This window comes from Gallinula chloropus (assembly GCF_964237585.1).
Source record: "Gallinula chloropus genome assembly, chromosome: 1".
NCBI classification, from domain to species: Eukaryota; Metazoa; Chordata; class Aves; order Gruiformes; family Rallidae; genus Gallinula; species Gallinula chloropus.
In genome coordinates this window covers 53,974,947-53,999,372 of record NC_140085.1, presented here as the reverse complement: position 1 = coordinate 53,999,372, position 24,426 = coordinate 53,974,947, and the positions used below count along the sequence as shown (strand labels likewise).

The 24,426-nt window shown below is 37.5% G+C and overlaps 1 protein-coding gene across 1 annotated transcript in view; it reads right to left on the bottom strand.

Annotated features, from left to right (window-relative positions):
- Nucleotides 1–24,426, bottom strand: part of CDK17 (cyclin dependent kinase 17) — a 96,383-nt gene that overhangs the window by 56,622 nt on the left and 15,335 nt on the right. Inside the window, exon 2 of the mRNA XM_084276477.1 lies at nucleotides 2,505–2,653. Within this exon, the coding sequence (XP_084132603.1) occupies nucleotides 2,505–2,622 (118 nt within the window). The 5' untranslated portion in view covers nucleotides 2,623–2,653. The remainder of the gene's footprint in view (nucleotides 1–2,504; nucleotides 2,654–24,426) is intronic.

Below are 24,426 nucleotides of genomic sequence, written 5' to 3'. Positions count from 1 at the left end.
AAGCAAAACTAGGGAGCTGGGTACTCCTGCCCTCTCAGATCAGCACCATTGCAGTAAAGGGTGCACTTTCAAAATCCTAATGTAGCCATCACTGCAAGACTCAAGAGACTACATCCTCTCTTGTACCCGAGCCAGGTATTGACAGCATTCTAGCACTCTGACTCTACAAGATGTCAAGACAAACATTTCTCATTTAAGCACTCCTTTGTGAGTAGGGTTTTTTTTTTTTAATCATGTCCACTGGAGAATTTTTTTCCAGGTTGTGCTCTCTGCCAAACTTGTCTCTCATCAAAAGAGAGAATTTATTTCCTAATGTTTTATTTTTTACAGCAATTGTTGTTGCCCAAACCCCAATTCCTATGGTCTGAAAACTGCTCCTTCCAAAATATCTTGATCTATGGGAGAGTTAGAGCTTCCTTTAGAGAAGCTGGACTAGCTGGTATAGCAAGCATTCTTCCAACCCTACTTTCTAAGAAAAGGAGGGTCGGAAAGGAAAAACAAAGGAAACCAAAAATCCACAAAGTAGTATCCTGTTCATCTTTGCAAGATCAAAGATGGGACAGATACTAATACCTGCATTCTACAAGTATCAGATAAAGGAAGCAAATGTCAGTAAAACTTTTTAAAATCACATAAAATGATGAATTAAAGGTCACACATAGCAACAGTACAATTTATTATCTACTAACCTTCCTCTTTGGAGAGGACCAACAACACTTTCACGTATCCAAAGATACTTCACTAAGGCATTAACAACATTTTGCAGTTGTAAGCACAGTCTGTACTGTATCACACCCTATTAGCATATAAGCTTCCTTTTGGCCAATGAAATAATGTGTAAAGCAAAATAAAAGGAGCACTGAAAGCTGAACAATGAATTCACAATTAAAAGAATGTGCTTCAGTTGTATTTTCATCCCTTTAAACATGTACTGAGAAGTTACATTTGTCAAAGTTGGGCGATAAGCATGCAGAAGACATCAAAGTATTGCTGCTTGAGATAATTCTCAGATAAATATTATAAACTGTAAATAGATTTATACATGGTTTAAGATGGCATAAGCTCATGCTTCTGTAAATGATTTCTTGTGTCCTCTGTTCCTCCAGCTGGCACCCAGAACATGATCCAGTTTAAAATAGAAGTGTTTTATTCTTCATGGATCCAGTTTTCAACTGAATCAATTCAGCTGCCCAGTTCACAACATTCACTGGTGCTGGTGACAATTTTTGATGCTGATTTCCCATCATGAAAGTAATATTCTTAGCGCTTATTTGCATAATTAAATCAACCTGTCAGAAGCATATACAGGTCTGAACAAAATATGCACAGTAACAAAGGCTAATAAAGGAGAAATCACGTGGGATAACTTCTCAGTGTCTCAGAAAGTTCTTCACAGATATCAGTGCAAAACCACTACAATTAATCTTTCAGAGTAGACTTGTATCAACGCATAAAAAGTGGTGATAAACATCACTTTCTGAACTACTGGGCATGGCCCATGAAGAAGACAGGACAACACCAATGAATAGAACAGGAATTACAGGTTAAAAAAGAAAAAACTAAAAAAAAGCTTTGTTTGCCAAAGGTAAATTCAGCTTTTAAAAGCTTGGTACAAAACAGATTTTGGATGGGGGTTTTAAAAGTCTGCAGGGCAAATTCCATTGCCACTACTTCTGCTCCAATTTCCCATCTCTGTCAGTTTTCAATAGGAAAGCTCAGAATCATTTCTTGGTGCTAGGGAAAAAATACTGATCACTTGATACTTGTGAAAATCTTAGATGTCAGCAGAGCAAGAAATAACACTAATCAGCATAGAAGATGAAATATGGCTTAAAAGCTGCAGCCCAAGAAACAGAACAAAGCAACAAAATCTCTTCCAGTTCTTATTACTGCAGTTTGCATTCAAAAGCAGTATCATCATTAATATGAACTTTGCAGCAGCCGGGTACATGGATGGGATCAGCCAAAGACTTGTGTAAAAATCCTCAGAAAAGCTGAATGCTTCTAGCTGGCTTTATACCACTGAAGAGACTCACTATGCAGGGGTGACAATTCTCACACTGCTGCACTGCATCACCAATGACAAGGTAAACAGTTCTATTTATAATACTTAAGCAATTATTATCAGTTGTATTACCAAATAATGATTTTGTAAAAAGGTTTTAATTTGAAGCCATATGAAGTAGATGTTCACACAATAATGGGTTTGATTACTGAAAGAGCATCTATGATTCTTGCTGCATACCACCCTAAAACATCAGTTTAGGTAGCTTTTGATATATTGCTGTATAACAGTTTAATATCAATGCAAACCAAACCAACACATGACAATACACAAACCTGTTAAAAAGAACCAAGGTAGTCAAATGCAGTACAAATCAAAACATGTAGGTTAGTGAAGAAGTCCATGCAACTGGTAAAACTAAAATAGACCCCAACAACACTCACTTCAGTGGGGCTTATTAAAATTATTACATTTCCTGGAAAGTGAAAGATATACTTACCGTTATCTTTGCTGCTGTTCTCTTCAATTGTCATTTGTTCTGCTAGCTCAGACAGTGATTCATCAATGGTCTGGCTTCCACGCAAGGTTAAGGAAAGTCTCCTCTTAAACTTTTTCATTCTATCAATATTAAGTCTGGCTTAAGGAAGCCTGAAAAAAAAATTCAAAAGCAAGAAGCGAGAAAAAAATTAGTTGATGAGAAAATTAAATTTAATTATCTTATATAAAAATGCATGAAATGAAATTTAGTCAACACAGAGGTTATTCTTAAAACATTATCCTTAAAATAGGACTGGTCTACTGGACTGAAGAAGAATGTCTTGAGGTGTAGGTGCCCATACATTTCTGCAATCTTTATTTCTGTTAGGAAAAAATGAGAATCTTTGGGTTAAAAAAATCCCACACAGCTAATTCGATCACTAATTTTACAATTCAGTAACAAAAGCAATCTGAAAACCTATTGGGTACACACTCTGTTGCCTCCTCCTGCAGCCTCTTTAACCAAAGCCACTGAGGAGGCTGAAACCTTCTCTCTCTTTCAGCACATTTGTTTGCAGATGAGACGTCACTCAAATATACTCCGTCTATTTTGCCCTTTTCACAAAGGGAGGAGGAAGGGGACAACACGAAAAGTCTGCCAGGCCTGATAACCACGGCTAGAATGGATGCTTCTTTGCAGTCAGGCAGTAAGACTAAACTGGAAGGAAAGCAGGGGCACTTTCTCCACGGAGAGCAGTAAGCAAACAATCAGGAACAACAACGGTCCAGGCCGATAAACACGTTGCCACAAGCCTGAACTGGTGAGTGAACTTTGCAGCATGCCCTATGTTTGCCCTTTAACAACAAGGGCAGCTCTGCCCTTCGTTACTCCATCTGGAGAATTCACCCTAGATGCTATTGCACAATAACTTGCTCATCTGCTCAGAGCCTCCAAGAGTCACACAGGCAGTGTCAAACACAAGCACAGAGTGCTTCTAAGCCTGAGCTGCTCATGTGTTTTTTCCCCTTCATCTGTCAGCCTCTTTGCTCTCCAAGATGCATAATTCACAGACAAAATTAGAGAAGAAAATTTTCCTCGACGTCTGCCTCCAAACAGAGGCCTGCAAGAAGCAGCAGTCTAAAAGATCGAAGTTTAATAACAAATTGTGAATGTGATTAAGGGAAGACATCGACGTAAAAGCAAAGTATACACATTTCAATTGCATAACAACCTTTGTTCAGATGCTGCATGATAAAAAGAAGAACAAATTGGTGGAACAAGTTGGAAATGTTCCCTGATGGAAATAGAAGATATACATACATGGAGTAAAGGATCACCAGACTAGATTGTACAGGACAGTAAGTAACGTGCACAGATGGATAAAAGCAGACCTTTGGGCTTGGAGCCCAAAAGCTCGAGATGGGACGGCACAATTGTTGGCACACAAGCAACGGCATTCAAGGGGAAAGAGGTGAATTATAAAACAGGGTAACATCTTAGACAACCACAGCTGCAGTGACCAGAAACCGTCAGGCACTGGGTACAGATATGTAGGAAATAAAAATGTAACTGCTGGAGATACAGTTAAGGCAGCAGCTTCAAAACTGCCCTTTTAATGCATTGCTGTATGTGCCATAAAGCCACACCTTAGTATGAATAATTATGCTCTCTCATTCAAAAGCAGGATATTCTTATTGTTAAGAAGCTGCATTCAAAAAGGAACATTTACTTTCCCTGTTCAGGGCCTGCTTTAAAGACCTTACTTGAAGCTACTGTATTTCTGTCTTTAACTTGTCCAAAATTATGGCCTATGATTCTCTTAAAAATCTAGTTGGTTTTGCTGATTTTTTTTTTAAAGAAGGGGAGGACACATCCTTTATAAGTGGTTTTACTCAATTCTCCTATAGTGTTCTTTGAAATTTGCATCTTCCCTGTGCACTATTCTCAAAAATGTCAAAAAAAAAAAAAAGAAAAAAGAAAAAGAAAAAAGCAATTTTTAGCTATGTAATGCCCTAAAGCTACCTGACAGCACAACAATTTCTTTCCAATTTTCCACTTGGGCAGTAACTGAAAAAGCAGATGCCTTTATATGGAAACAGGCTGTTCTTGGCTTTTGATATTGCAAATATTTAAGCCTACAAAATTTTTAGTAATAAAAAAAGGTCTACTGCTGAAGAGCATTACACATAAATTAAGAGACCCATGGATTAGAAAATCTGAGAGGCATTCTAAATCTCAAGCTAATATAAAAGCAAATATTTGCTAACTATAGTTACAAAATTTCTCCAGTTAAAGAAAGGTTTCATGAAGTGCTGGAACACCATTTTAACTAAGGTTATGAACTAAATTCAGGGGTTGATTTGGAAAGATTTTAATAATATAAAGGAATCAGGAGCAGGAAACCACGTGTTAGTGAATGCTTCCTTCTACTGAAACATAATTCAGTTTTTTTAAAGAAAAATATGCTCACTGATATGAACACAAATTTTCCTCTCTCAAAGCATCAGCATTCTTGCTAATTCAGATGCGTAAAGGATGCATATCCAGTACTTGGAAGTGTCCTGTCTTTTTGATTTCTTTATTCTCATTTCTGGCCAAAGTTGCAGAACCTGCTAAATCTTGATAGCTTGAGACAAGGTCTCAGTGAACAGAGCTTTGAAAATATGATCTATACAATCGAGTATTAGTTCCCTAAAACAACAGCAATTTCTCAGAAAAGTAAATTTTCATTCAGCTTAAGAAAATTAAAAGAAGTTGTCAGATATCAATTTTCACCACTAACATATATATATACTTATTTTCTCCATTTTAATCTAATTTAAATCCAAACTGAAGTTACTTGATTAATAATTACATCAGTGGTAATAAGGCCCCTAATGCTCCCCATATTCTTACCAATTGTGAGAACACACACTGTTATTTTTGGTTTTAAGTTTTAGAACAGAGCCCAGGGCTTGACTATTTCTTTCTATAAATTTATCTTCTCTGAATAGGTCGTACCCAAAACAAATATTTTAGATGTCATGGCAGATAGATGCACACACTTGAATGCAACTAATGCAAATTCTGGTCTTCTGCAGACAGAATGAGGACAAGCAAGTTGATACTATACTATCTGATACAACCCAGAAAAGCTGGCAGAGACAGGCTTGTTCAGTCCTTATCCTGACGCGAAATGAAGGAAGCGACAGTGTATAAAAGGAACCCTTGCTTCTTACAACCAACCTCCAACCTAACACTGAAAAGTTGGTATTTTTGTATTAAAAAGCAACACAAGTTAATCCTTGAAAACTATGCTAAAATGTACCTTAAAATCTGTAGGAAAAAAGTATTTTCCAACATTCCCTGTAATTAACTCAGCTTGCTTCAATAGTCTTAAAACTCCCACTTTGTTCTTGATATCATTTAATAGTGGTCTTTGTAACATGGTTCTGAAAACAAACTCCATAGTTTTTACATCATCCAGGTAAGATCAGATTTAAACAAGTGGGTTCTGGCTCCCTTTTTCTGCACCTTAAGAATCCTTCCCACAGCACCTGCAGTAGATCACATCTCAGTTAGCAAACACACGTGTCCACAACACATTGGATACATAGCAGACTGATATTACAGCATTTTGATTTCAAATAACTAGATTCTCCACTTATCTATGCATCACAAATTAGAGGCCTTACAATGTCGAGGGCTAAAATTCTTACACCACCACCCATTACTCCCTTCAAGCTCTCAAGACTCTTGATACCTTGAAAGTAAAAAAACCCCACCCAAATACCTAAGTTCTTTATATACAACGAACATATGCTGTGTGCTTATTCCTTTAAAGTTTAAACCAATTCAGCTAAAATTTCCAAAAGAAAAGAAGGTATTTAACAGATTAAATTTTAGTCAGCTTATTTCAGAAGGGTCACAAATAACCAAAAGCTCACTAAGATTTTGCTGATTCAAAGCCCTTTGAAGTCAATGGGAACCTGTCCTTCAACTCCACTTTGGATGGGACCAAGTGCTGACTCCTCCGTTCCCAGATGTTACACTGCATTAAGATGCATCGACATAGAGATTAAGCATTTTAAAATTACTTTTCCACTTGAGACACACACTGAAGTTGCTATTTGACTGTTTTTATAAGCTGTTTTATGATGCAGTGGGTGTTTTCCAAACATTTAAGGGCAGTTCTTGTTCTGGGAAACTCATTAGCTGAAGATGACACCCAGAGCGGGAGGACAGGGGAGGAAGAGAACCCTAGGTAAGAGCAGTGCTTGAACAACGGCACGGCCATGGCACGGCCCATAAGGATGGGTCAACAAACTCAAGCCATGGGTTTAAGACATGGAAGCAGGCAGGTAACAGCACTCCATAGGAACTCCTAGGACAGAAGGGGATGCAGAAACACATGGGGGACACAACCTGATTTCACAAAATCGCTACAACCAAATGAGTACATCTACATAGCAGTGGGCCAAACCCTGTAAAGATGGTTAGAAAAACCTGCAAAGAGGTAGAGCTGCGGCAGAGTTCTGAAGAAATAAGATTATATCAAGAGACTTACAGTTTTTAGGATCTAAGATGGAAAATCAAACAAGGTTTTATCAACCAAGTAACAGAAACAGCCCACCCAACTAGAAACAAGAATAAGAATCACTAAATTCTCTCTCACATGGTCCTCACCATTAAAGTTGCTCTGCTCACTGTGCCATTCAAATCTGAACAGATAATCATTTAACCTTCCACCAGCATTTTAATTACATAAGTTACAGGTCTGTTAAACGTTTTCATGCACACAGTAAACTATGCACCATTTGTTTAGCTGCATTAATAATGTTAGATGCCTCTAATTTAGGAATAAGTCTTTTCTGAAGGTGATAATCCAAGCCTTCAGAAAAAAGGGTCTGAAAAGTTTAGAGAACTGCAAACAATATTAATTTAAAACAGGAACAGGAAACACCTGTCCAGGATATTGTCCCCTTAATCTAAAAAGAAAGCCAGCTTTCCATATTGTTTGTATTTATTAATCTGTCCTCAATCTATCTGAATTTTAAAAAAGCAAAAAAAAAAATCTATTGATCACATAAGCATGCTGTACATCAAATACAAAGCAAACTATTAATTACACTAATGAGGAATAAATGGATAATTTATTTCCAATCATAAGGCACCAGTTTGAGCATTCATAAAATTCACAGCTCCTATAGATGCACTTCCTTACAATCCGAATCCTACTGTACAAGAACAGATTTTAAATATGGCATCTTACTCACTGCATCTGTTCTTTGTATTTGTCTCAAATCATGTTTGTTCACATCGGTGAAAAAAAATTTCTGCTGCATTTTTCCACCTTCAGTCTTTAGAAACAAAATGATTCAGCCCAACTAGACTGTTTTATTAGAAACAGAATTACTTAGTTTTTCTTTTATGCTGCACTAGGGCAAAGACCCCACACTGCTTAGACATAAGTGACACATGACAAACAAGGCCTTTGCTACTGACAAAAGAAAAGTAACTATGAAGTCAAACATCACAGCCCAGGTTGACTTCCCAGTGAAAAAGGGCAAAAGGACTCTCCCAGCCTTTTGCCTATGAATGAAACAATATTCAATACGGAATTGAACTTCTCAGGTGGCGCCTCTTTTTACGTGTTTATAGAATTGCAGCCAAACAATTACTGAAAGCAGGAGGTAAAAAAGCATTCACAAAGGTTAACTTCTTATCTGAGGCTAGTTTTCCTAGTTAATACAGGCAAAGAGACTCCTCCCTAAGTGAATAAGAGCATCTATATTCAGCTGCTGATCTAGATCACCAACGGGAAGAACCTCTGTGAACAGAGGAAATATATGGAAAATAGCTTGCCCTAATAAGATTGCAAATCCTTTTCCTTACCTTCACCCCACACGACCCCTCTGCCCTTTAAGGGTAATAAGGGACAAAAATAAAAAAAAAGGTTGCGGGTTGTGGTTTTGTTTTTTTAATAATCCTTTAAGTTAAAAAATAAATAAAATTAATCATTACTACAGACATACTTAACCATACCACTGGTACAGAATTTAAAAGAAAGAAAAAATCCATATCTGCCAAAGGGGTCAAATCTTGCAGCCCTTTTTTCCTATCCTATGCTTATCTTCTTTCTGACTCAGGATTTACTTAGGCAATCACAGCAAGTTTATATTCTTTACGACATAGGCATGCATTCTCCCCCATACAGACACAAGCATTATCAACTATCAAACAGCCAAATTGAGAGAGAGACATTCCATTTGATAGATATCCCTTGATTAGAGAGATTGTACTGATGAAAAGCTCCACCTTCTCTCAGCAGAAAGGTTCTGTTCTCTCAACAGCCAAGAGAAAAAACACAGTCTGGTTAAATTGGCTGACATTTAAGCCAACAAAACGAATGAGCTGACTGGCAAGGCTTCTTGCATTTGCTGTTGAATCCATAAACCTTTTTCTCTCGAAGGAGAAGGTAAAAACCAGAAGGTTGCATGAATGTAGCATACACACTACGAACAGGCCACGGGACTTTCCATCTCAAAAATATAATGAGCGCTGGAAACCAAAAGCAATGTCTGTAATTTTACTAGTTTTAATTAACAGGCATAAAAGCCTTAACACAGCTTTCAGAAAAGCACTTTAAAACCCCCAGTTCTGCACTCAAAGCTTGCCGTCCCCTAATACGGAGATTATTTTACTGACAGATTTACAACGCTACAGTCTTCTGGGACCATCTTCCACAGCCTTACAAGTGAGCCTGTCTTCATAAGAAAACTTTTCAGAAAGCCTCTTCTAGGCCCAAGACAGCAGTGTTAACTGTGAGACTGAAAGGCACCTGCAATCCTTTGAGAACCAGAGGAATTTTGCAATTTTGTCCATAAAAAACATGGACTTTCAGAACCTAAAGGCTTCCTCCCCCTCTGTGTTCAGGCACCAAATCAAAGAATTTCATACTGGAGAACTTTCTCCCAAGCAGGAGTAGCTCTCAACCCAGCACCACCCGTCCCTCCTATAAAGCATCTGAACCTCCCTGACCAGTCTTCAACATCTGCTGCTTCTTGTGCTCACAGAAAAAAAACCAACCCTTAGACAACCCAACACTTACGCAAACAGAAAGCTTTCAACTTCTTTTAATATTCTTCAATCTGGCACCAAGAGTCACAGTAAACACACCACATCAATATTGAACTAAGACTGAAAACTAAAGACATCCCTGATTTGGTTAAACAAAGAACAGTGGTAAACAGTTTCTAAATAAAATGTAAAGAATTTGGTCTTTTTATCTTAAAACAGAAAATTAATTACACTGGGTAACCCTGTTGAGGAAACCTTTATCACAGCTTGCCTGGAAATCACCAAGTGAGAGTTATAACAGAGCTCATCCCAGGAAAAAAGCTTTGTAATTATTAAAATTGCAGATAAAATGAAGACCATCATAAAAGACAATTTTCTTTGATTAACTGGTACAATTGCTGTAAATTCACAGCTCACCATTTTTCCTCCAAATACCAAATTTTTGGGTTCATTACTTACTGAATCTCAGTACACTCTCTGTATAGTCTGAACACAGGCACAAAAAAACCACCACTGAGAAAGGTTTTACATTAAAACCAAACACTTCCACAACTACTGTACACATATATGCCTGTGCATATGAGTAATACCAAAGAGTCCAGAATGGTTTTAAAAACAGACAGCTTTGCATGCATTTCTCCCACAGATCTATGAGCACACAGAAGACAACTTAAGAAAAAAAAAGCAAGAGAAACAAAGCTGTTTCACGGTAATTAAGGGGTTTGTTTTGTTGGGATTTTTTGGAAGAAAGCACAACACAGGAAGGATTTTTAATCAGCACATAAGAGACACCATAAGCAGCACAGTATAGATCACATTCTACAGTACTGACAACATATATGTGTATTTCTCCTAAGAACAACAGGCTGCATTTAAGAACTGATGCACTGCAGGCATTCTATTGAGACACAAAACATGCAGAAAAAAGGGTATGATAAAACAGACTCTTTGGAGATTTATTTAGTGCCTAAGATTTAACAGTCTCTTCTGTAGGCTGCCTTTTTCCTAGAGATTTTTAACAATAATAAGATGTAGTACAATTACTATTCCTGAAACAATAGAGAGGTGGAATACCTTGGCTACAACTGGGAAAGTAACTACTGACAGCAAGAACAGCCTGAACAACTTTTGCACAGTCAGGCTGAGTACATGGAGCATCTCGACCGAGGTATTTTTAAAGGTAACTCTGAAGGGGCAGAAAATAAGCCCATTCTTGCAATAAACAATCTTTGAACTCTCATTCAAAGATTTATTTGAATTAATGACTTTTACCTAAATACATAATATCCTTCAATTCAGTATTTTATAAAATCTCACAAACTATTGCTTTTTCTTCCCTTCTCCAATCCAATAACTTCAGATGTTTCTCATTAATGGAAAATCTCTGAAGCATAATTAAGATTTTTTTTCTGCTACAATTTTTTACACAGCAGTCAAGATGTCCCAGAGTGGCACTGATTTCTTCTGCTAAAGCATTCAGACAAATGTTGCTACGTCTGTCTGAAGTGTTCAGGCTTAATGGTCAACTGAACATGCACGCATGGATCATTTCAGGATCCACTGCCAAAGACACTGAACACATAAGCGAATGACACCATTCCTAATGCAAATCATGATCTAGCTGACAACCTGGGAAAGAAAGAAGAATTATGACATATGTTTGCTGAGCGGCTTTCGCAAATAGTTATGTTGGCACCAAGAAGGTGGTGGCAATATGCCCTGCAAGGCAGAGAAGAAAGCAGGAGCCTGCCTAAGCCAGTTTGGTACCTTCATGGAAACAGAGCCCGATCGCCAGCCTACACCAAACACAAGGTAAGGCTGTCCTCACTGGGAGCGCTGTCACAGAACTGTTGTGTACCAGGAAAGTAGCCTGAAAAGCTGCAGAGTTTTGCCTTAAGCTTATTTAGCCTAGGAAAACAAAACCTCAGATCTGAAACAAATGCAACCTGTGAACAAAATAAAGGACAACAGCAAATGCTGTCAAGGAAAGAGGACATGGGAAAACAAGAACAAATGGATATGAAATAAAGTAAAAGCATTCAGCACAAATGCCTTCATCTCAACAATGGGTTCAGGCCATTACAATTCCCACCAAATAATAGCCACCTGCAGATTCTTTTTTCTGTCTCTATACTGCTCCCACAGCAATATCTCACTCCCAAATTAAATTGTCCTGCCATGCCTCACAAAACACATTTTTGGGGTACTTTCAAGGAGCTGGGGGCGGGGGGAAAGAAAGTACATCTTCCTTGAAACATACAAAATAAGGCAACTGTCATGCATCAAGCTGTCACAACTGTCACTGTTGGCTCAAAACCAAGTACCCTACATGGAGGCTAACAGATTTGGAGACTGAAGATATCTGTGTATCACTGAATGGATATTCCTTGTTCTTTCTTCGTGGTAATTCTTTGCTGTGTGATTTTTATACATGATCTTATGCACTGCTCATCCTCCAGGAAAATAAGGTTGCCCAAACAGGGGTTTCCAAATTTTGAAACCAAATTACAAATATGGAGGCCACTCTCCTCCCAGACTGAGCAAACAGCCTTGCACAAAGAATGCTACTCAAACTTTACATCACCTTCTCTCAGAATAACCGTTTCTCTACCTGAGAATGCATCCAAGCAAGTTTACCAGACCTTGAACAGAGACCAGTGGAAGATCAAGGACCAACAAAAAAATCCCCTCATTTACAAAGAACTGAGACAGTGACACAATATCAGCTACATGGAGACAAATAGCAACCACTGAAAGTGGCAAAATACCTATCTGTAAGTAAATGACTGATCAATAAGACAGCAGTAGCATATAGGAAACCTGGGAAAGTAACAGCTATTAAATGTCAGTCAATAACATTAAACCAGACATGAATAATTAGCAAACAAAACCTGAAAGACAAGTAGTCTCCAGATTTAACAGAATTAAAGAAGGTACAATAATCGTGACTAATACCAAGCAAGCAACACTGATATTGCCAACAAAAGCAGGCACAGACACAGGGCAAAGCAGGATTTCTCTAGGATCCTGCAAGCTACAGCTTAAAGCCAGAGCAAAGGTAGGTGGATATTTCAGTACAAAATCTCTGTAAAGCAGCTGGGAAAGGTAGACACAGTATGTACAAAGCCCTGTTCCTGACCACGTGTGCGCTGAGAAGGCTCATTTGCTCTCTTTTGTTTCCCTGGCAGAAGAATTAACTGAAATTTTATGGCTATCTTCAAAATAATTTAATTTTTATTTTCCTTACTACCTGTCTGGACCTTTGTTTCATAACCTCCTGTGGAAAACCCTGCCCTAGCATGCTGTCTTTTTGCCTTTGAGTACGTCCTTTTTTGCCTTTAAGTACATCCAACTAATGTCACCTGTCCTCTCAGAGTAAAAGATGATATTTTGATTGATCTAAGGCAAGTTCTTCTTATTTAAAATTTCAGGATATTCTATTCTTTCACCAAACTACTGTTTCTATGTCAAGAACTGGAGCTGTTCTTGAATTACCCAGTTCAACAGCCTTGGAAAACAGTATCCTGTTGCCAAAATAGTCTTTGAAATAAATCTATATGCACCCTAGGGGAAGTTTAACCACCTAAGAAGGCCATTTTTCAATACACCCAACTACACTGAAGAGTAACCAGAAGAGTCCTCCCAGTGCAGTTATTTTCCTTTTGATAACTAGGATCCACAACCTTGAAATTAAAGAATCCAAGAAACTTCTGGTTTGTAGTACTTCAGAGCTATAGCTTTGCTTTCTTTCTATTCTACATTTGTGTTTAATAAAAGGGAACCCATTACAACACCTTCACAAGGCCTTATTAGTAATTTGTGAGAGCACAAAATAATCAAGTACTATCATACTGAAATATAAGTTGTGCATCTTGAGTACAGTTTCAGCACAACATCCTGTAACCAGACCTATCTGCAAAGTAAATAAAATGAGCTCCTACATACCTTTTGTTATGACAATGAAATTACATTTGGTTTTTAAGTTTGGTGGTTTGGTTTTTGTTGGGTTTGTTTCTTGGTTTTTTTTTTGTTTGGTTTGTTTTTTTTTAATTGAGTAACTTTACAAAAGCTCCTTTTTAAGATTCTCCTCACACACCTATTTTACATTCTGGTGAAAATTTCAGAATAAAAATATGCCAAACTGGTGCTGAGAAGTGAGCCTTCATTTATCATCCTGGACTCTATGCTTGTAGTATTAAAAATTCTCAATTCTTACTTAGAATTAAACTTCTCATCAGCCGAGTGGCAAACCAGAATGGCAGAAGCTATTACCATTACCATTTACTCTAGTAAACTATATAGATTCACTTCACAGAGACAAGATACACATACACAATTAGATAACTTTATGTTTCTGTTCAGCAACAATAAGCAAATTTGCTTCAAAAGCCTTTGGGACAACCATACCTTCAATACCCTGTCAGTTGTTGAAACTTTTGGACACTGTTCCTCCACTGACAGTATCTGAACCCGGTAAGTCCCTAGGCAGAGGTCATAAGGAATACTTTTTGAAGGGATTTTTACCTGAGTATCATGGAGACAGCATTCAAATAAGCACTTCTGACATAATCTGGGGATTTCCTAGCTTTTCCAGACGATCTTCATCACCTCAGCAGTTAAGCAGTTCTGGTCACTATAATGCTATAGTGACAAGTGACTGTAAGATTCCTTGCCCAAGGACTATATGTCCTCTCCTCTTTCCTTTACCTGGTCAGGCATGCCTAAACCTGCCTTCTGCTTAATAAAGAACCACCTTGGTTGTGGGTTTTTTCAATTTCCTTCCTCCACTGCAGGCAGGAACTCCATAGCTTGGAACTTCCTCAGGACCGCCTTACATTGTTATTTTTTTACATATATTTTTATACAGAGTATGTATATCTTCTCTACTGCACATATAACACAAGTGATCCAATTTCATCAGCTCTAAGGAGGTACCACTGACACGCCTACGATCAGTTCTGCTAATTCTTAAGACTATCCCAACAACTGAACTTTCCACCTCTATGAGTGCATTCTTACTGGAAAGGACAGGCTTCATCAAAATGCACATGAAGAGCTTAGAACATCAACTCTATTCTGAAACCTAAAGGTAGAGACCAGAATCCACCACAAAAATAAGACAATGTCATAATATACTTAAGATGACGAACATTTGCAAAATTGTTTCAGAAATCAAGAGAGCTTTGGCTCTTCACAACTTGGCTATCTCTGCTGTTGGAAGCAGGGTCCAAAATGTAGTCACTGACCACAAAGAAAGAAAAAACAGATACAAATGGTTATGTGATTATGAATGATTTCCCTTCTGAATTTATTAAGTTTATTGAGGAAAAAAAGCTGTAGGGGAAATTTAATGATGGCAGTAAATATAGTATGCATGAAGTGCCTCCTGACTAAAACTGCAGTGGAAGCACATTCGCTCTTCCCTAACACAAAAGATAGAAAATATACTCAAGTTAATGAAAGTAGAAGTGGTTTCCAAAAATCAGAGCTGAATTTGCTAAATTAAACAGAGGTTGCTTTAAAAAAAACAACAAAACCAAACCATTTCAATTTTCAGCGAAGTAACAAATAACAATATGTGTTACCTTGGTATACTGTTACTGAAACCAGACATAAGAGAAACTGATAGCAAAATCTAAGACAGAAATCTCTGAAGGTGGCAAGAAGCCAAGTGATCATCCAAGAACTGACTGCACAGGTTATAAAGGTCAAAATACAACCCTAGCGTCATTTTGATGATTACTGTTTAACAGCTCAACCTGTACTTTGTTGTCCATGTTATCACCTATATAAAAGCTACTTCAAATGTCTGTTCAGATTATCAGTCTTCAATGATATTAAAAATTACGTTCTATCACATGCAACCCTAGGAACAACAAAAGCAACAAGCTATTTTCATTGCTAGTACCCTAGCAATATTTAAAGATCTACTAAAAAAGAATGTTAGCAAATTACATGTCAGAAGCAGTACATACAAGCTTCCTCTTTTTAAGGAAGCTGCTCCAGAATATATAATTTATTTTAAAAGTTACAAGAAAACATTTTTTAAAGCTAAAAATACACAGATATTTCCATGGTAAAGCAACTAGAGCCACTGGAGAACAAAGCTTCAGCAAGGAGTTGCAATGGGCAATGAATGACAGATGCAAACTATGAAATTACAAGAAAGGAGAAACTGAAGTAGAGACTCACAAGGTATTTAAAAGAAAAGCAGCAAGAGAAAGGACTGGAGTAACCTGTATGCAATGAGTTCCCTCACCAAGAAAAAGTGAAAATTATGAGAGAGTCTTGACCTACATCTCTAGACAGTAAATTGGGCATTAGGCTGCCTAATTACTAATCAAACCCCCACACATTCACTCCATGCAGAGCACCAGAGCTCCCTGGCTTGTCTGTACGAACCCATTCAAAACACCGTAATTCTGTTCCAAACCTGTGCTGAACAGAGGACCTGCACCCCCACCACAGGCGCCATGAAGATGAAAAGCAGCATTGTTGCATGTTCTCATCAAATCAACACAAGTATTATTTGCTTATACTTCATCTGGATCAAGTTTGTACTGATGGGTCATCCCATGGAGAGAGAAATTAATGAATCTGCTATTGCTAGAGGTGAAGCTGTGATCTGAGGTACTGGAGCCCACAGAAAATTAGAGGTACAGACAGCTTCCAGGGCAAAACAGCAGCCAGGAAAACCCTACAGCCCCTAAACAATCTTTTCTACCAGTACTTGATTTAGGATTTTTTGGGGGGCTTGGGGGGGGGGGGGGGGGAGTTGGTTGGTTGTTTTTCTAATGCTATCATTGACTACATTACACCTCCTATCCCTCTGAAGGTCTTAAGACTCCCACCAACTTTCAGAACTGTTGTTATGCCAACATAAGACACCTCTAAGACTAAAAGGATTACTTTAAATGTCACTTGTGAATGGAAGGTTTCCAAATTTTACATCAGTTCAAGAAGGCTTATAGTAAAACAGGAATTTTTGTATTTCTAAACCTTCATTTTCCCAGTTCTTGTGTGTTTCCAAGAAAGAAAAGTTTAAGAGCCACACCTGTAATCCCCCAGGACCATTCTGAAACTAAGGTTTTGTCTTACATAGGAGCAAGAATTGAAGCATTCAGTTAGGGCACCATTCCCCTCTTTACTCAATGCCACAATTATGACTTTTTACTTAACTTTGCAAAATTAGCTAGGTATTTAGGAAGTATCTATTCTCAAGGGTTTGTTGCTTCAGAAATGACCCCTAAATAGGGCAAGAGTAAAGGATAATGTTTGGGGTAGTCTGTAGTTGTGAAGTCTTCCTACAAAAATAATGCAAGAAAGATTGAAGATTTATTGCCACTTTTGTGTTATCACAAAATATGCTAATGATTTGCCACATCCAGTTAGTGAACCCTTAAGTGCCTGTGGCAGGCTTTACACTTTAAAGGGAATGAGACACAAGATCTCCAGAGCTTCAAAGATCTCTGGTTTCCTTTACTGTACACAGGAAGTTTTAAGTCAATGTAGAGCTACGCTCTGAAAATCATTTGAACATCTAGTCAAAGGGACGATGCCTACTGAGACCACAGGAATTGGTCGGATTGCTCAGAGACACAAACACACTATGCAAGCTCTGTTCTGAGACTCTGCTCACTTATCTCATCCTCAAAGAAGGTGGAAAGACCAGAAGTATGACGAAACCAAAAGTCAGTCCACAAAAAACTGAAGAATAAAGTCTAAGAAAAGATTTACCAGAACTCAGAAATCTTGTTTTATTCAGGAATAAAGTAATATTCAAAATGCTTCTTGAACAGAATTGATTGTAACTCATCCCCTGCAGGTAAGCCAACAACAATTTCTTTCCTTTTCAGAAACAGCAAAAGACACATGCTGTGATTTATGTGAGGATGGTATCACAGAAGCAAATGACACCTCTTACACAGAAAGAGAAACAGAGCAGTATGCAAACTTCTCTCTTACATGGCCTGGCTAATGTTTTCAACATGCACTGCAAAAAAAAAAAATCACCACCTTTATTAAATCAGATAGATCAAAGCAAAGACAAACCACTTTTAAGTTATTAATTCAGTTTTAACAATGTGCATTCTACTGTTTTTAAGCAGGCTGTCCTGAAAGATTTTGACTTGTTTTAGTCTATGTTCTTAAAACTCTATTTCTTAGCCCATAAAATTAAGGTAGTCTTTTCAACTCTGAAGTAGATCACTAGCCAGCCATTACTCTGCCATCTGTGTTCAGCCCCTTGGCCTAGATGGCCAATTTAAATTTCATGCAGCTGAAACCATTGAAGTAAAAATACTGAAGTGTGCTATTATTTCTAATTATCTTGTACTCTGCATAGCGGTTTCTTAAATTTGAAATAGCTTTGGGGGAAAAAGAGAGAAATACGTGACTCAGCCAATTTGACAGGAAGGTTTGATTTTTTATGTAATTCCGAGTTGTTACAATACATATTCATATCTGCTTTTGGCGCACTTACAACTCAAATTTTCAATACAATAAAGTACTAACTTGCAACAATTTTCTCTTTAATCCTTACAGAAAGAGAAATACACTAACAGCTATACAATAACACAGTACTTAAGCCTAAATATTAGTGACAGAATTGATTTCTTGGGAAAAAAAAAAGATTTTTTACTGTGAAAGGCTACAGTTAAAGGTTATATCGTGATCAGTGGTGATTTTCTGTTCATTTTCTCAAAGCTTAACTTTTTTTTTAACTATTTTACCTTCAGTGAACAGCAAGAGACAAACAAGACTGCTTTGGAATAAATGTATTATTACTGAAGGTACAGTTATTTGAGACATTAGCACTATTTAACTATATGTAAGAGCATGTAGGGCTAAACAACAGATATTTAATAGAATGGAAGAAATTTACAGTGACACAGACACATCAAATAGCTACCTGATGCTTTATCCCTGAAGGTAGGTAGCCTCATTGTTTTTGCCCAAATGATAAATTTAACAATATACTGACATGAAAAAAATTAACTTCTTTCATTGTATTTGCATGACTACTGTTGTAAAAGACCTAATCCAAACCTGGTACACCTGTAAGGAAAATAATGTAACCATTATGCCCATATCCTAGTCTTTGAGGAAGAATTTGGTCTGGACACACGTGCGCAGCAAGCTTCAGCTCCTCACAGGGATCATCTAAGTCATGCAGTAGACAAATTTGGGTTCTATGCTGGGATGAAAAGTTTGCAAGGAACTGAAACACGGAAAGACGTTCAGAACAGTGTAGGACTCAAACCAAAGAAGGTTCAGTATGAAGGGCTCAGTAAGTCGATACTGCAGAAGCATACCCATTTTTCCCCGATGATCTTCAGGCCAGTTTAAGTTGCTACAGATTCAACTCAAATCCTGACATCAAGAGACAGCATACAAATTTGGTTTCAGAATCCATTTTTCCATCTTCTTCCCCATTATCTAGTCTATGATTATTTTATCTTAGGCAATTGTGTAATCAGATATTAAAGCCGCATTTAGAAGTTGACATCTTGCTATGTGAACAATGGAAGGAAGTAAATGCATTTTTCATTTGCTTCTGGTCTGATCAAGATTCCATTGTAACGGACATCGTTCAGAAAAGCATTTTCAGAATCCTGAATATGCCTTAGAGGTAGCAGGAGTTTTTGTGTGCATGTTTGTTTTTCTCTCTCTCCTTTTTTACTTTTTTTTTTTAAATAAAAGCATTAAAGAGCAGGATGTGAAAGCTCTTGCTAACTGCATGCAAGTTCAACCTGGCTCTGAAGCAAACACAACCAAAAAACCCAGTAAATAACCCCTCAAGCCTTTCCAACAAAATAAAAATGTTGACAATTGTTTCAGTCTCTCAACCCTCCATGTTCTCTATAGAGTCGGAAGTCTTATGCTCAATATAAGACAGTCTTGTTTTTAAACTGCAAGTGTCTATAAGAGCATACAAGAGTTCCTTTACAAAATCCACACCACTAAGCCACCACAGTTCAAAAATATTCTCCTTATGTAAGAGTACTTTAATAGGCATTTCTGCTCTTCAGTTTACTCTTCCTTATGTGTCACTGCTTAGCCCTGACTGCACTAGATATGTGAGACTTAAGTTCTCCTGCTCTGCCCAAGGTAACCTTTCTACATGGAAAGAAACAGATACAGCCCAACAAGCACAGCAAAAATGAAGTTTGGAATCTAAAGAACAAAATAGTTACCTGCGACTGAAGCTTTACTGAAGCATCAGAAGTGACCTTCTGTAAGGCTGAAATCTTGAAAAATTCTTTTAATACTGTTTTTCCCCCCCCCTTCTAGCATTGATTTTAAAAATTTCCACTTCCAAGCTAGGCTGAAGTTTGTTTAAACATGGTCTACAATTTTTATTAGAAATTAAAATATCCAATGTTGCATGTTTACCATGAGAAATTGCCAGAAATGGAAAGAATTTCACAGATCTATTTTTAATGTTGAGAGATGCTGAGTGAATTACGTAGGAAATCCTACCCTTTTCAGGATACGTGGGAAATACGTAATAAATCATATCATTTTTCTATGTTCCCAAACTTGAGTGAAGTATGCTATCTTTGAGAAATGCTGAAGAAACTAACATGGATCATAGCAATGATAGGCACAACCGCATCTTTTGAAAATTAAAGATCACATTAGCTTTAGCTTTTCTGGCTATACTCTGTAATTTGCACATCAATGGCAAATCTGAAATACTGAATCATTTTTTTTTTAATTAACCATCGAAATATTCACTCCAAATACCGATCCCCAAGAATCAATACTTGACTGTCATATAGACTAGAGAATCAAGACAGATAAATATATTACTGTTACAGCTCAACCTTAAAAAAAAATAACTTAGGAGTCATCTGAATCTAAACAAACTTGATACTCTTCGCACTTAAAAACGCTTTACATTTTTTCTCCCTGTTTTTGATGACTATTATTTGCATTTTCCATATGTATTTATGTATCAACCTTGCCATTAGACTGGCAATATGAAAGTCAATTAATGCTAAGAATCATCATGCTCATGGACACCTGTTGCCTAGAGAACAGACAAAACAATCAAGCTACTAAAGAAATAAAGAAGAAAATAGGCAGAAGTGACTCCTTGAAAACCAATTACTTGAATTTCCACATGCGGAAAAAAAGGCTTGATCACAAGGACTTTATAGTTCAGTAGAACAGTCAGTAATGCCACACAACCTGTTTTATAACAGAACTCTTACTGATGATTCAACCAGAGATCGTGACCACTTAAGCTCGTACATTTCTGTGAACACATAAAGAAGTTCTAAGCTGTCTACCCCCACAAGAAAAAAAAAAAAACCTGCTAGCATGACAACAGCAGAGGGAAAGGACTGGCAAATATTACAAGGACTGACATACATTATTTCCCATAACACATTTTGTTATCATGTATTTCAGTACTTAGAGTGGAATACTTTCAATTTTGAAAACTCATGGCAATAGGTGATGACGACCCAACAGAACACAGTGTTTCTAAACAAGCTCCTGCCTCACACAGCCTCAGCAAAGATCGCAACTTCAGGATGACATGGATTATTTTTTATTCTATATATTTAGACTGTATTTTCAAATTGTGTACCAAATTTTAGGGGGCAAGGGAGAAATAAGCATTCACTGATCACTTGAAATAACCAACCCAGAAACAGATTAATTAATTGAAAAAAAATTTACTCCAGTTGCCAAACACTTAAGTTAAATGGAACGTGGAAAAGCAAAAGGCAGTTTTTTTAACCTCCAGGGAGTAAAAAACTTCAAGTCGTGGAGGGAGCTGACTGGAACACTTGACAGAAAGTTTTATAGCATTTTTCACAACTAATTCCAGCTAACTGCAGCTGTCGGTAGCAGTATGCAAACCAAGTACTTTGTAGCCAGCTCTGGTATCACCGCCGCTGCGGCTGCTGCACAGACATAGGCTGAGATAGTGAAAAAGATACACAAGCCACCACAGCGGAGTTGTGACAAACCACTTCCCCTCAGACCTTTTCTGGATGAAGCGTTGCTACCTATACTGTGCTCACACTGTGCTGAAGCACAAACAGGACTGTAAGCTTTCACAGGCTGGGTTTTTACAAGGCTGTGTAAGTGCCTCAGCTTCTCGCTGCGAGGCAGCCAGGGTATCGGGTGTAACTGCTTCTGAACTGCAGATAGATTTCCTCTCAGAAATGCCTTAATTAAATGTGTAATGCCAATACACGCTAGCTAGTCCAAGTAAAAGCAGATGACCTATGTGGAAAGATTCTCTGCCCAGCACCATTGGTGTTGCTTGGTTCCCTACACATAGCATAATGAAGAAAAGAATGGGGTTTTTTTTCACCTAAAATCTAAAGAAAAAATTGATGTCTTACAGAATTTGAAACCAACCTGGCTTACTTCTTCTCAAACTTCTTTTAATTTTAGCCTCTATCACTACCTAATTTTCTTTTTTTTTCCTTGGTGTAGGAGGAAATCCTACCTCCTGCTGACAAAAGAGATGGTAGGAGGTAGCAATTACTAATGAACTAGCAAGAAAAGCTCTTCATTATAAAGCAAGAATTTAAGAGAGTCTGAATAAGGGGAGAAATACCCAGTTTCCTTCAGTGGCAATAAGGATGAAAATATATTTTGGACTCCCAAAGAGCTCTAGCTCCATTCCCAGAACAATTCTTCTGCCACTGCGTATCTCACATGCTGGAAATCTGGGTAAGAAAGCACAAATGCTTCTACATGTATTCAAAGCATGTTTTCCAGACTCATACCAATTAGTTCCTTCCCTTCTGTTTCCTATCACTTGAACAAAAACATTGGGAAAGATCCAAATAATGACATTTTGACAGCAAAAAAATCAAAGGCATTCAAACATTACCGAGGCAAATCTGAAACAACCCAAGCGTGGAAGTACCTCTTTTCCCAACACCTAATTCCCCACGACATGCTTCCACGAACTCTAACCAGCTCCTTAACAAAGATCATACAGTTCCCACGTGCAAAATAAATCCTGCAGGTACAGATCAAGTTCTTTCCCAAGAATCAGACTGTACCTGGAATAAGCTTGAAGGACTTCACGAAGTGTTAGAAACTAGAAAGAAAAAATACCCCCAAACCAAGCTACCAAAAAACTGAGGATGCAAACATAACTGTATACAGCTTGCATGCCTGCAGGCACACAAGATCTGAGACTCATGTAGAGAACAGGACCTATGTCAATAAATTTATACTGCACCTGATAAAGCAATTCGTGGTGAGCACCTTCTCCTTTCTACAGGGAACAAATTAACATATTTGCACATTTAACTTCTAGGCTGAAGTAGCTAAATATGTAACTACCTGACAACTGGCTAGAAAAAGCTCTAAATTTTGAATATGAAAGATTTAAATTTAGCATGGAATTTACTACTTGTCCCATATTAGACATCAGAAGGAGAAAAACACAGAGTTCACATACTGAATGTCAGAGACTCGAACAAAGTCAGGATGCCCTAGGGAAGAGACTGACCGATCTGGATGAGCTGTTCTTTTTCCCACATCCATCTTTCACACTTCTTGCTCACTCTCACAAGACTCCACAACAAAAGTTTCTCTCATTCCATCAAAGAATCTCCAATCAACAGGGTTACTGAAACTAACACCAATTTGTTTTTCAAGTATGTGATCATCATTAAATATGTCTGTTGAACATTCACATCTGGATTTACAAAGCAAAGAAAGGCTAGGACAAATTAATTTTAAAAGCCTGTTCTTGCTACATGTGCTCTCTGCATGTTGCACAAACCTATTACAACAGAGTTAGATAAACCAGGTATCCTGCCCCTTTCCAGAATGGGTTACCTCTTGCTTACCATGGAAACATGACAGCTTAAGAGACAAGAAAGCAAGCCAAACAGAGGAGACTTTTAGCTGATTAGAAATTTCAAGATAAAGAAAATTAACCTTTTGAAGGCTCATGCATATGCCAGAAAGATGATGTAAAGTATCAAAATACAGCGTGTCAGACTGAACTCTGGAAGTGGAAAAAGGAACACAGCCTTTGGGAGAACAACCAAACTGGAACTTAGAGACTATTAAACTAAGCTCCATATATGTGCCATCCTAATGCAGTTAGTATAAGCAGAAACCAAGCATGCTTTTTAAGCCAAATTTCATGATTTCTGAACACTTGATATTTATTCTACATCTTGTATCATCTCTTTAAAATACACATTATTGTATTTTCTTCACAGCAATACAGACCAAACATCAAAAAAATAAGGGGAGACAAAGCAGCAAAACACAGATACTGCCTTTCATACTAGCTAGATGCCTTGCTAAACTTTCCATTCTCAGGCATAACAAAACACACATCCATTTTTAAGTACCATGCTTACAAGCTCTTGTACCTACTCCATCTTCACAATTAAAGCAAGAGTAAGGATTGGAATCTTTCTACTACCATCAAAACAGTATTATTTTATCTACTGCTCAACAAACTTCTTTTGGAACTTTATTTCTACTACAGCTCACATTTTGCAAGCCACCAGCAAAAATTCTTATTGAATATATTTCCTTAAGACAGTCCAACAAGCTCAAAAAGCAGCTTGTTTTGTTATGACTTACAGGGTTGACATCATTTATTTCACAATTTATGATACTTGAGATACTGTTCAAATTGTTTTAATTACATATTATCTTAACTGACATTCAGTAAAACACAACAAGGATAAGAGGGGTAAGTGTAGAATAAGTGTTTCTCATTAATTAGGCTTGTAACAAATAGGTTTCATGTGATTACTTAATTTATGAGTAGTGTCCAAGTAGCCTCTGTGAGAATTACCTAATTTAGTCACCAAGTCAACTGAAAGACCTAACTAACTCCCTTCATTATGTAAACACTACAAGTACCTTGCAGAGC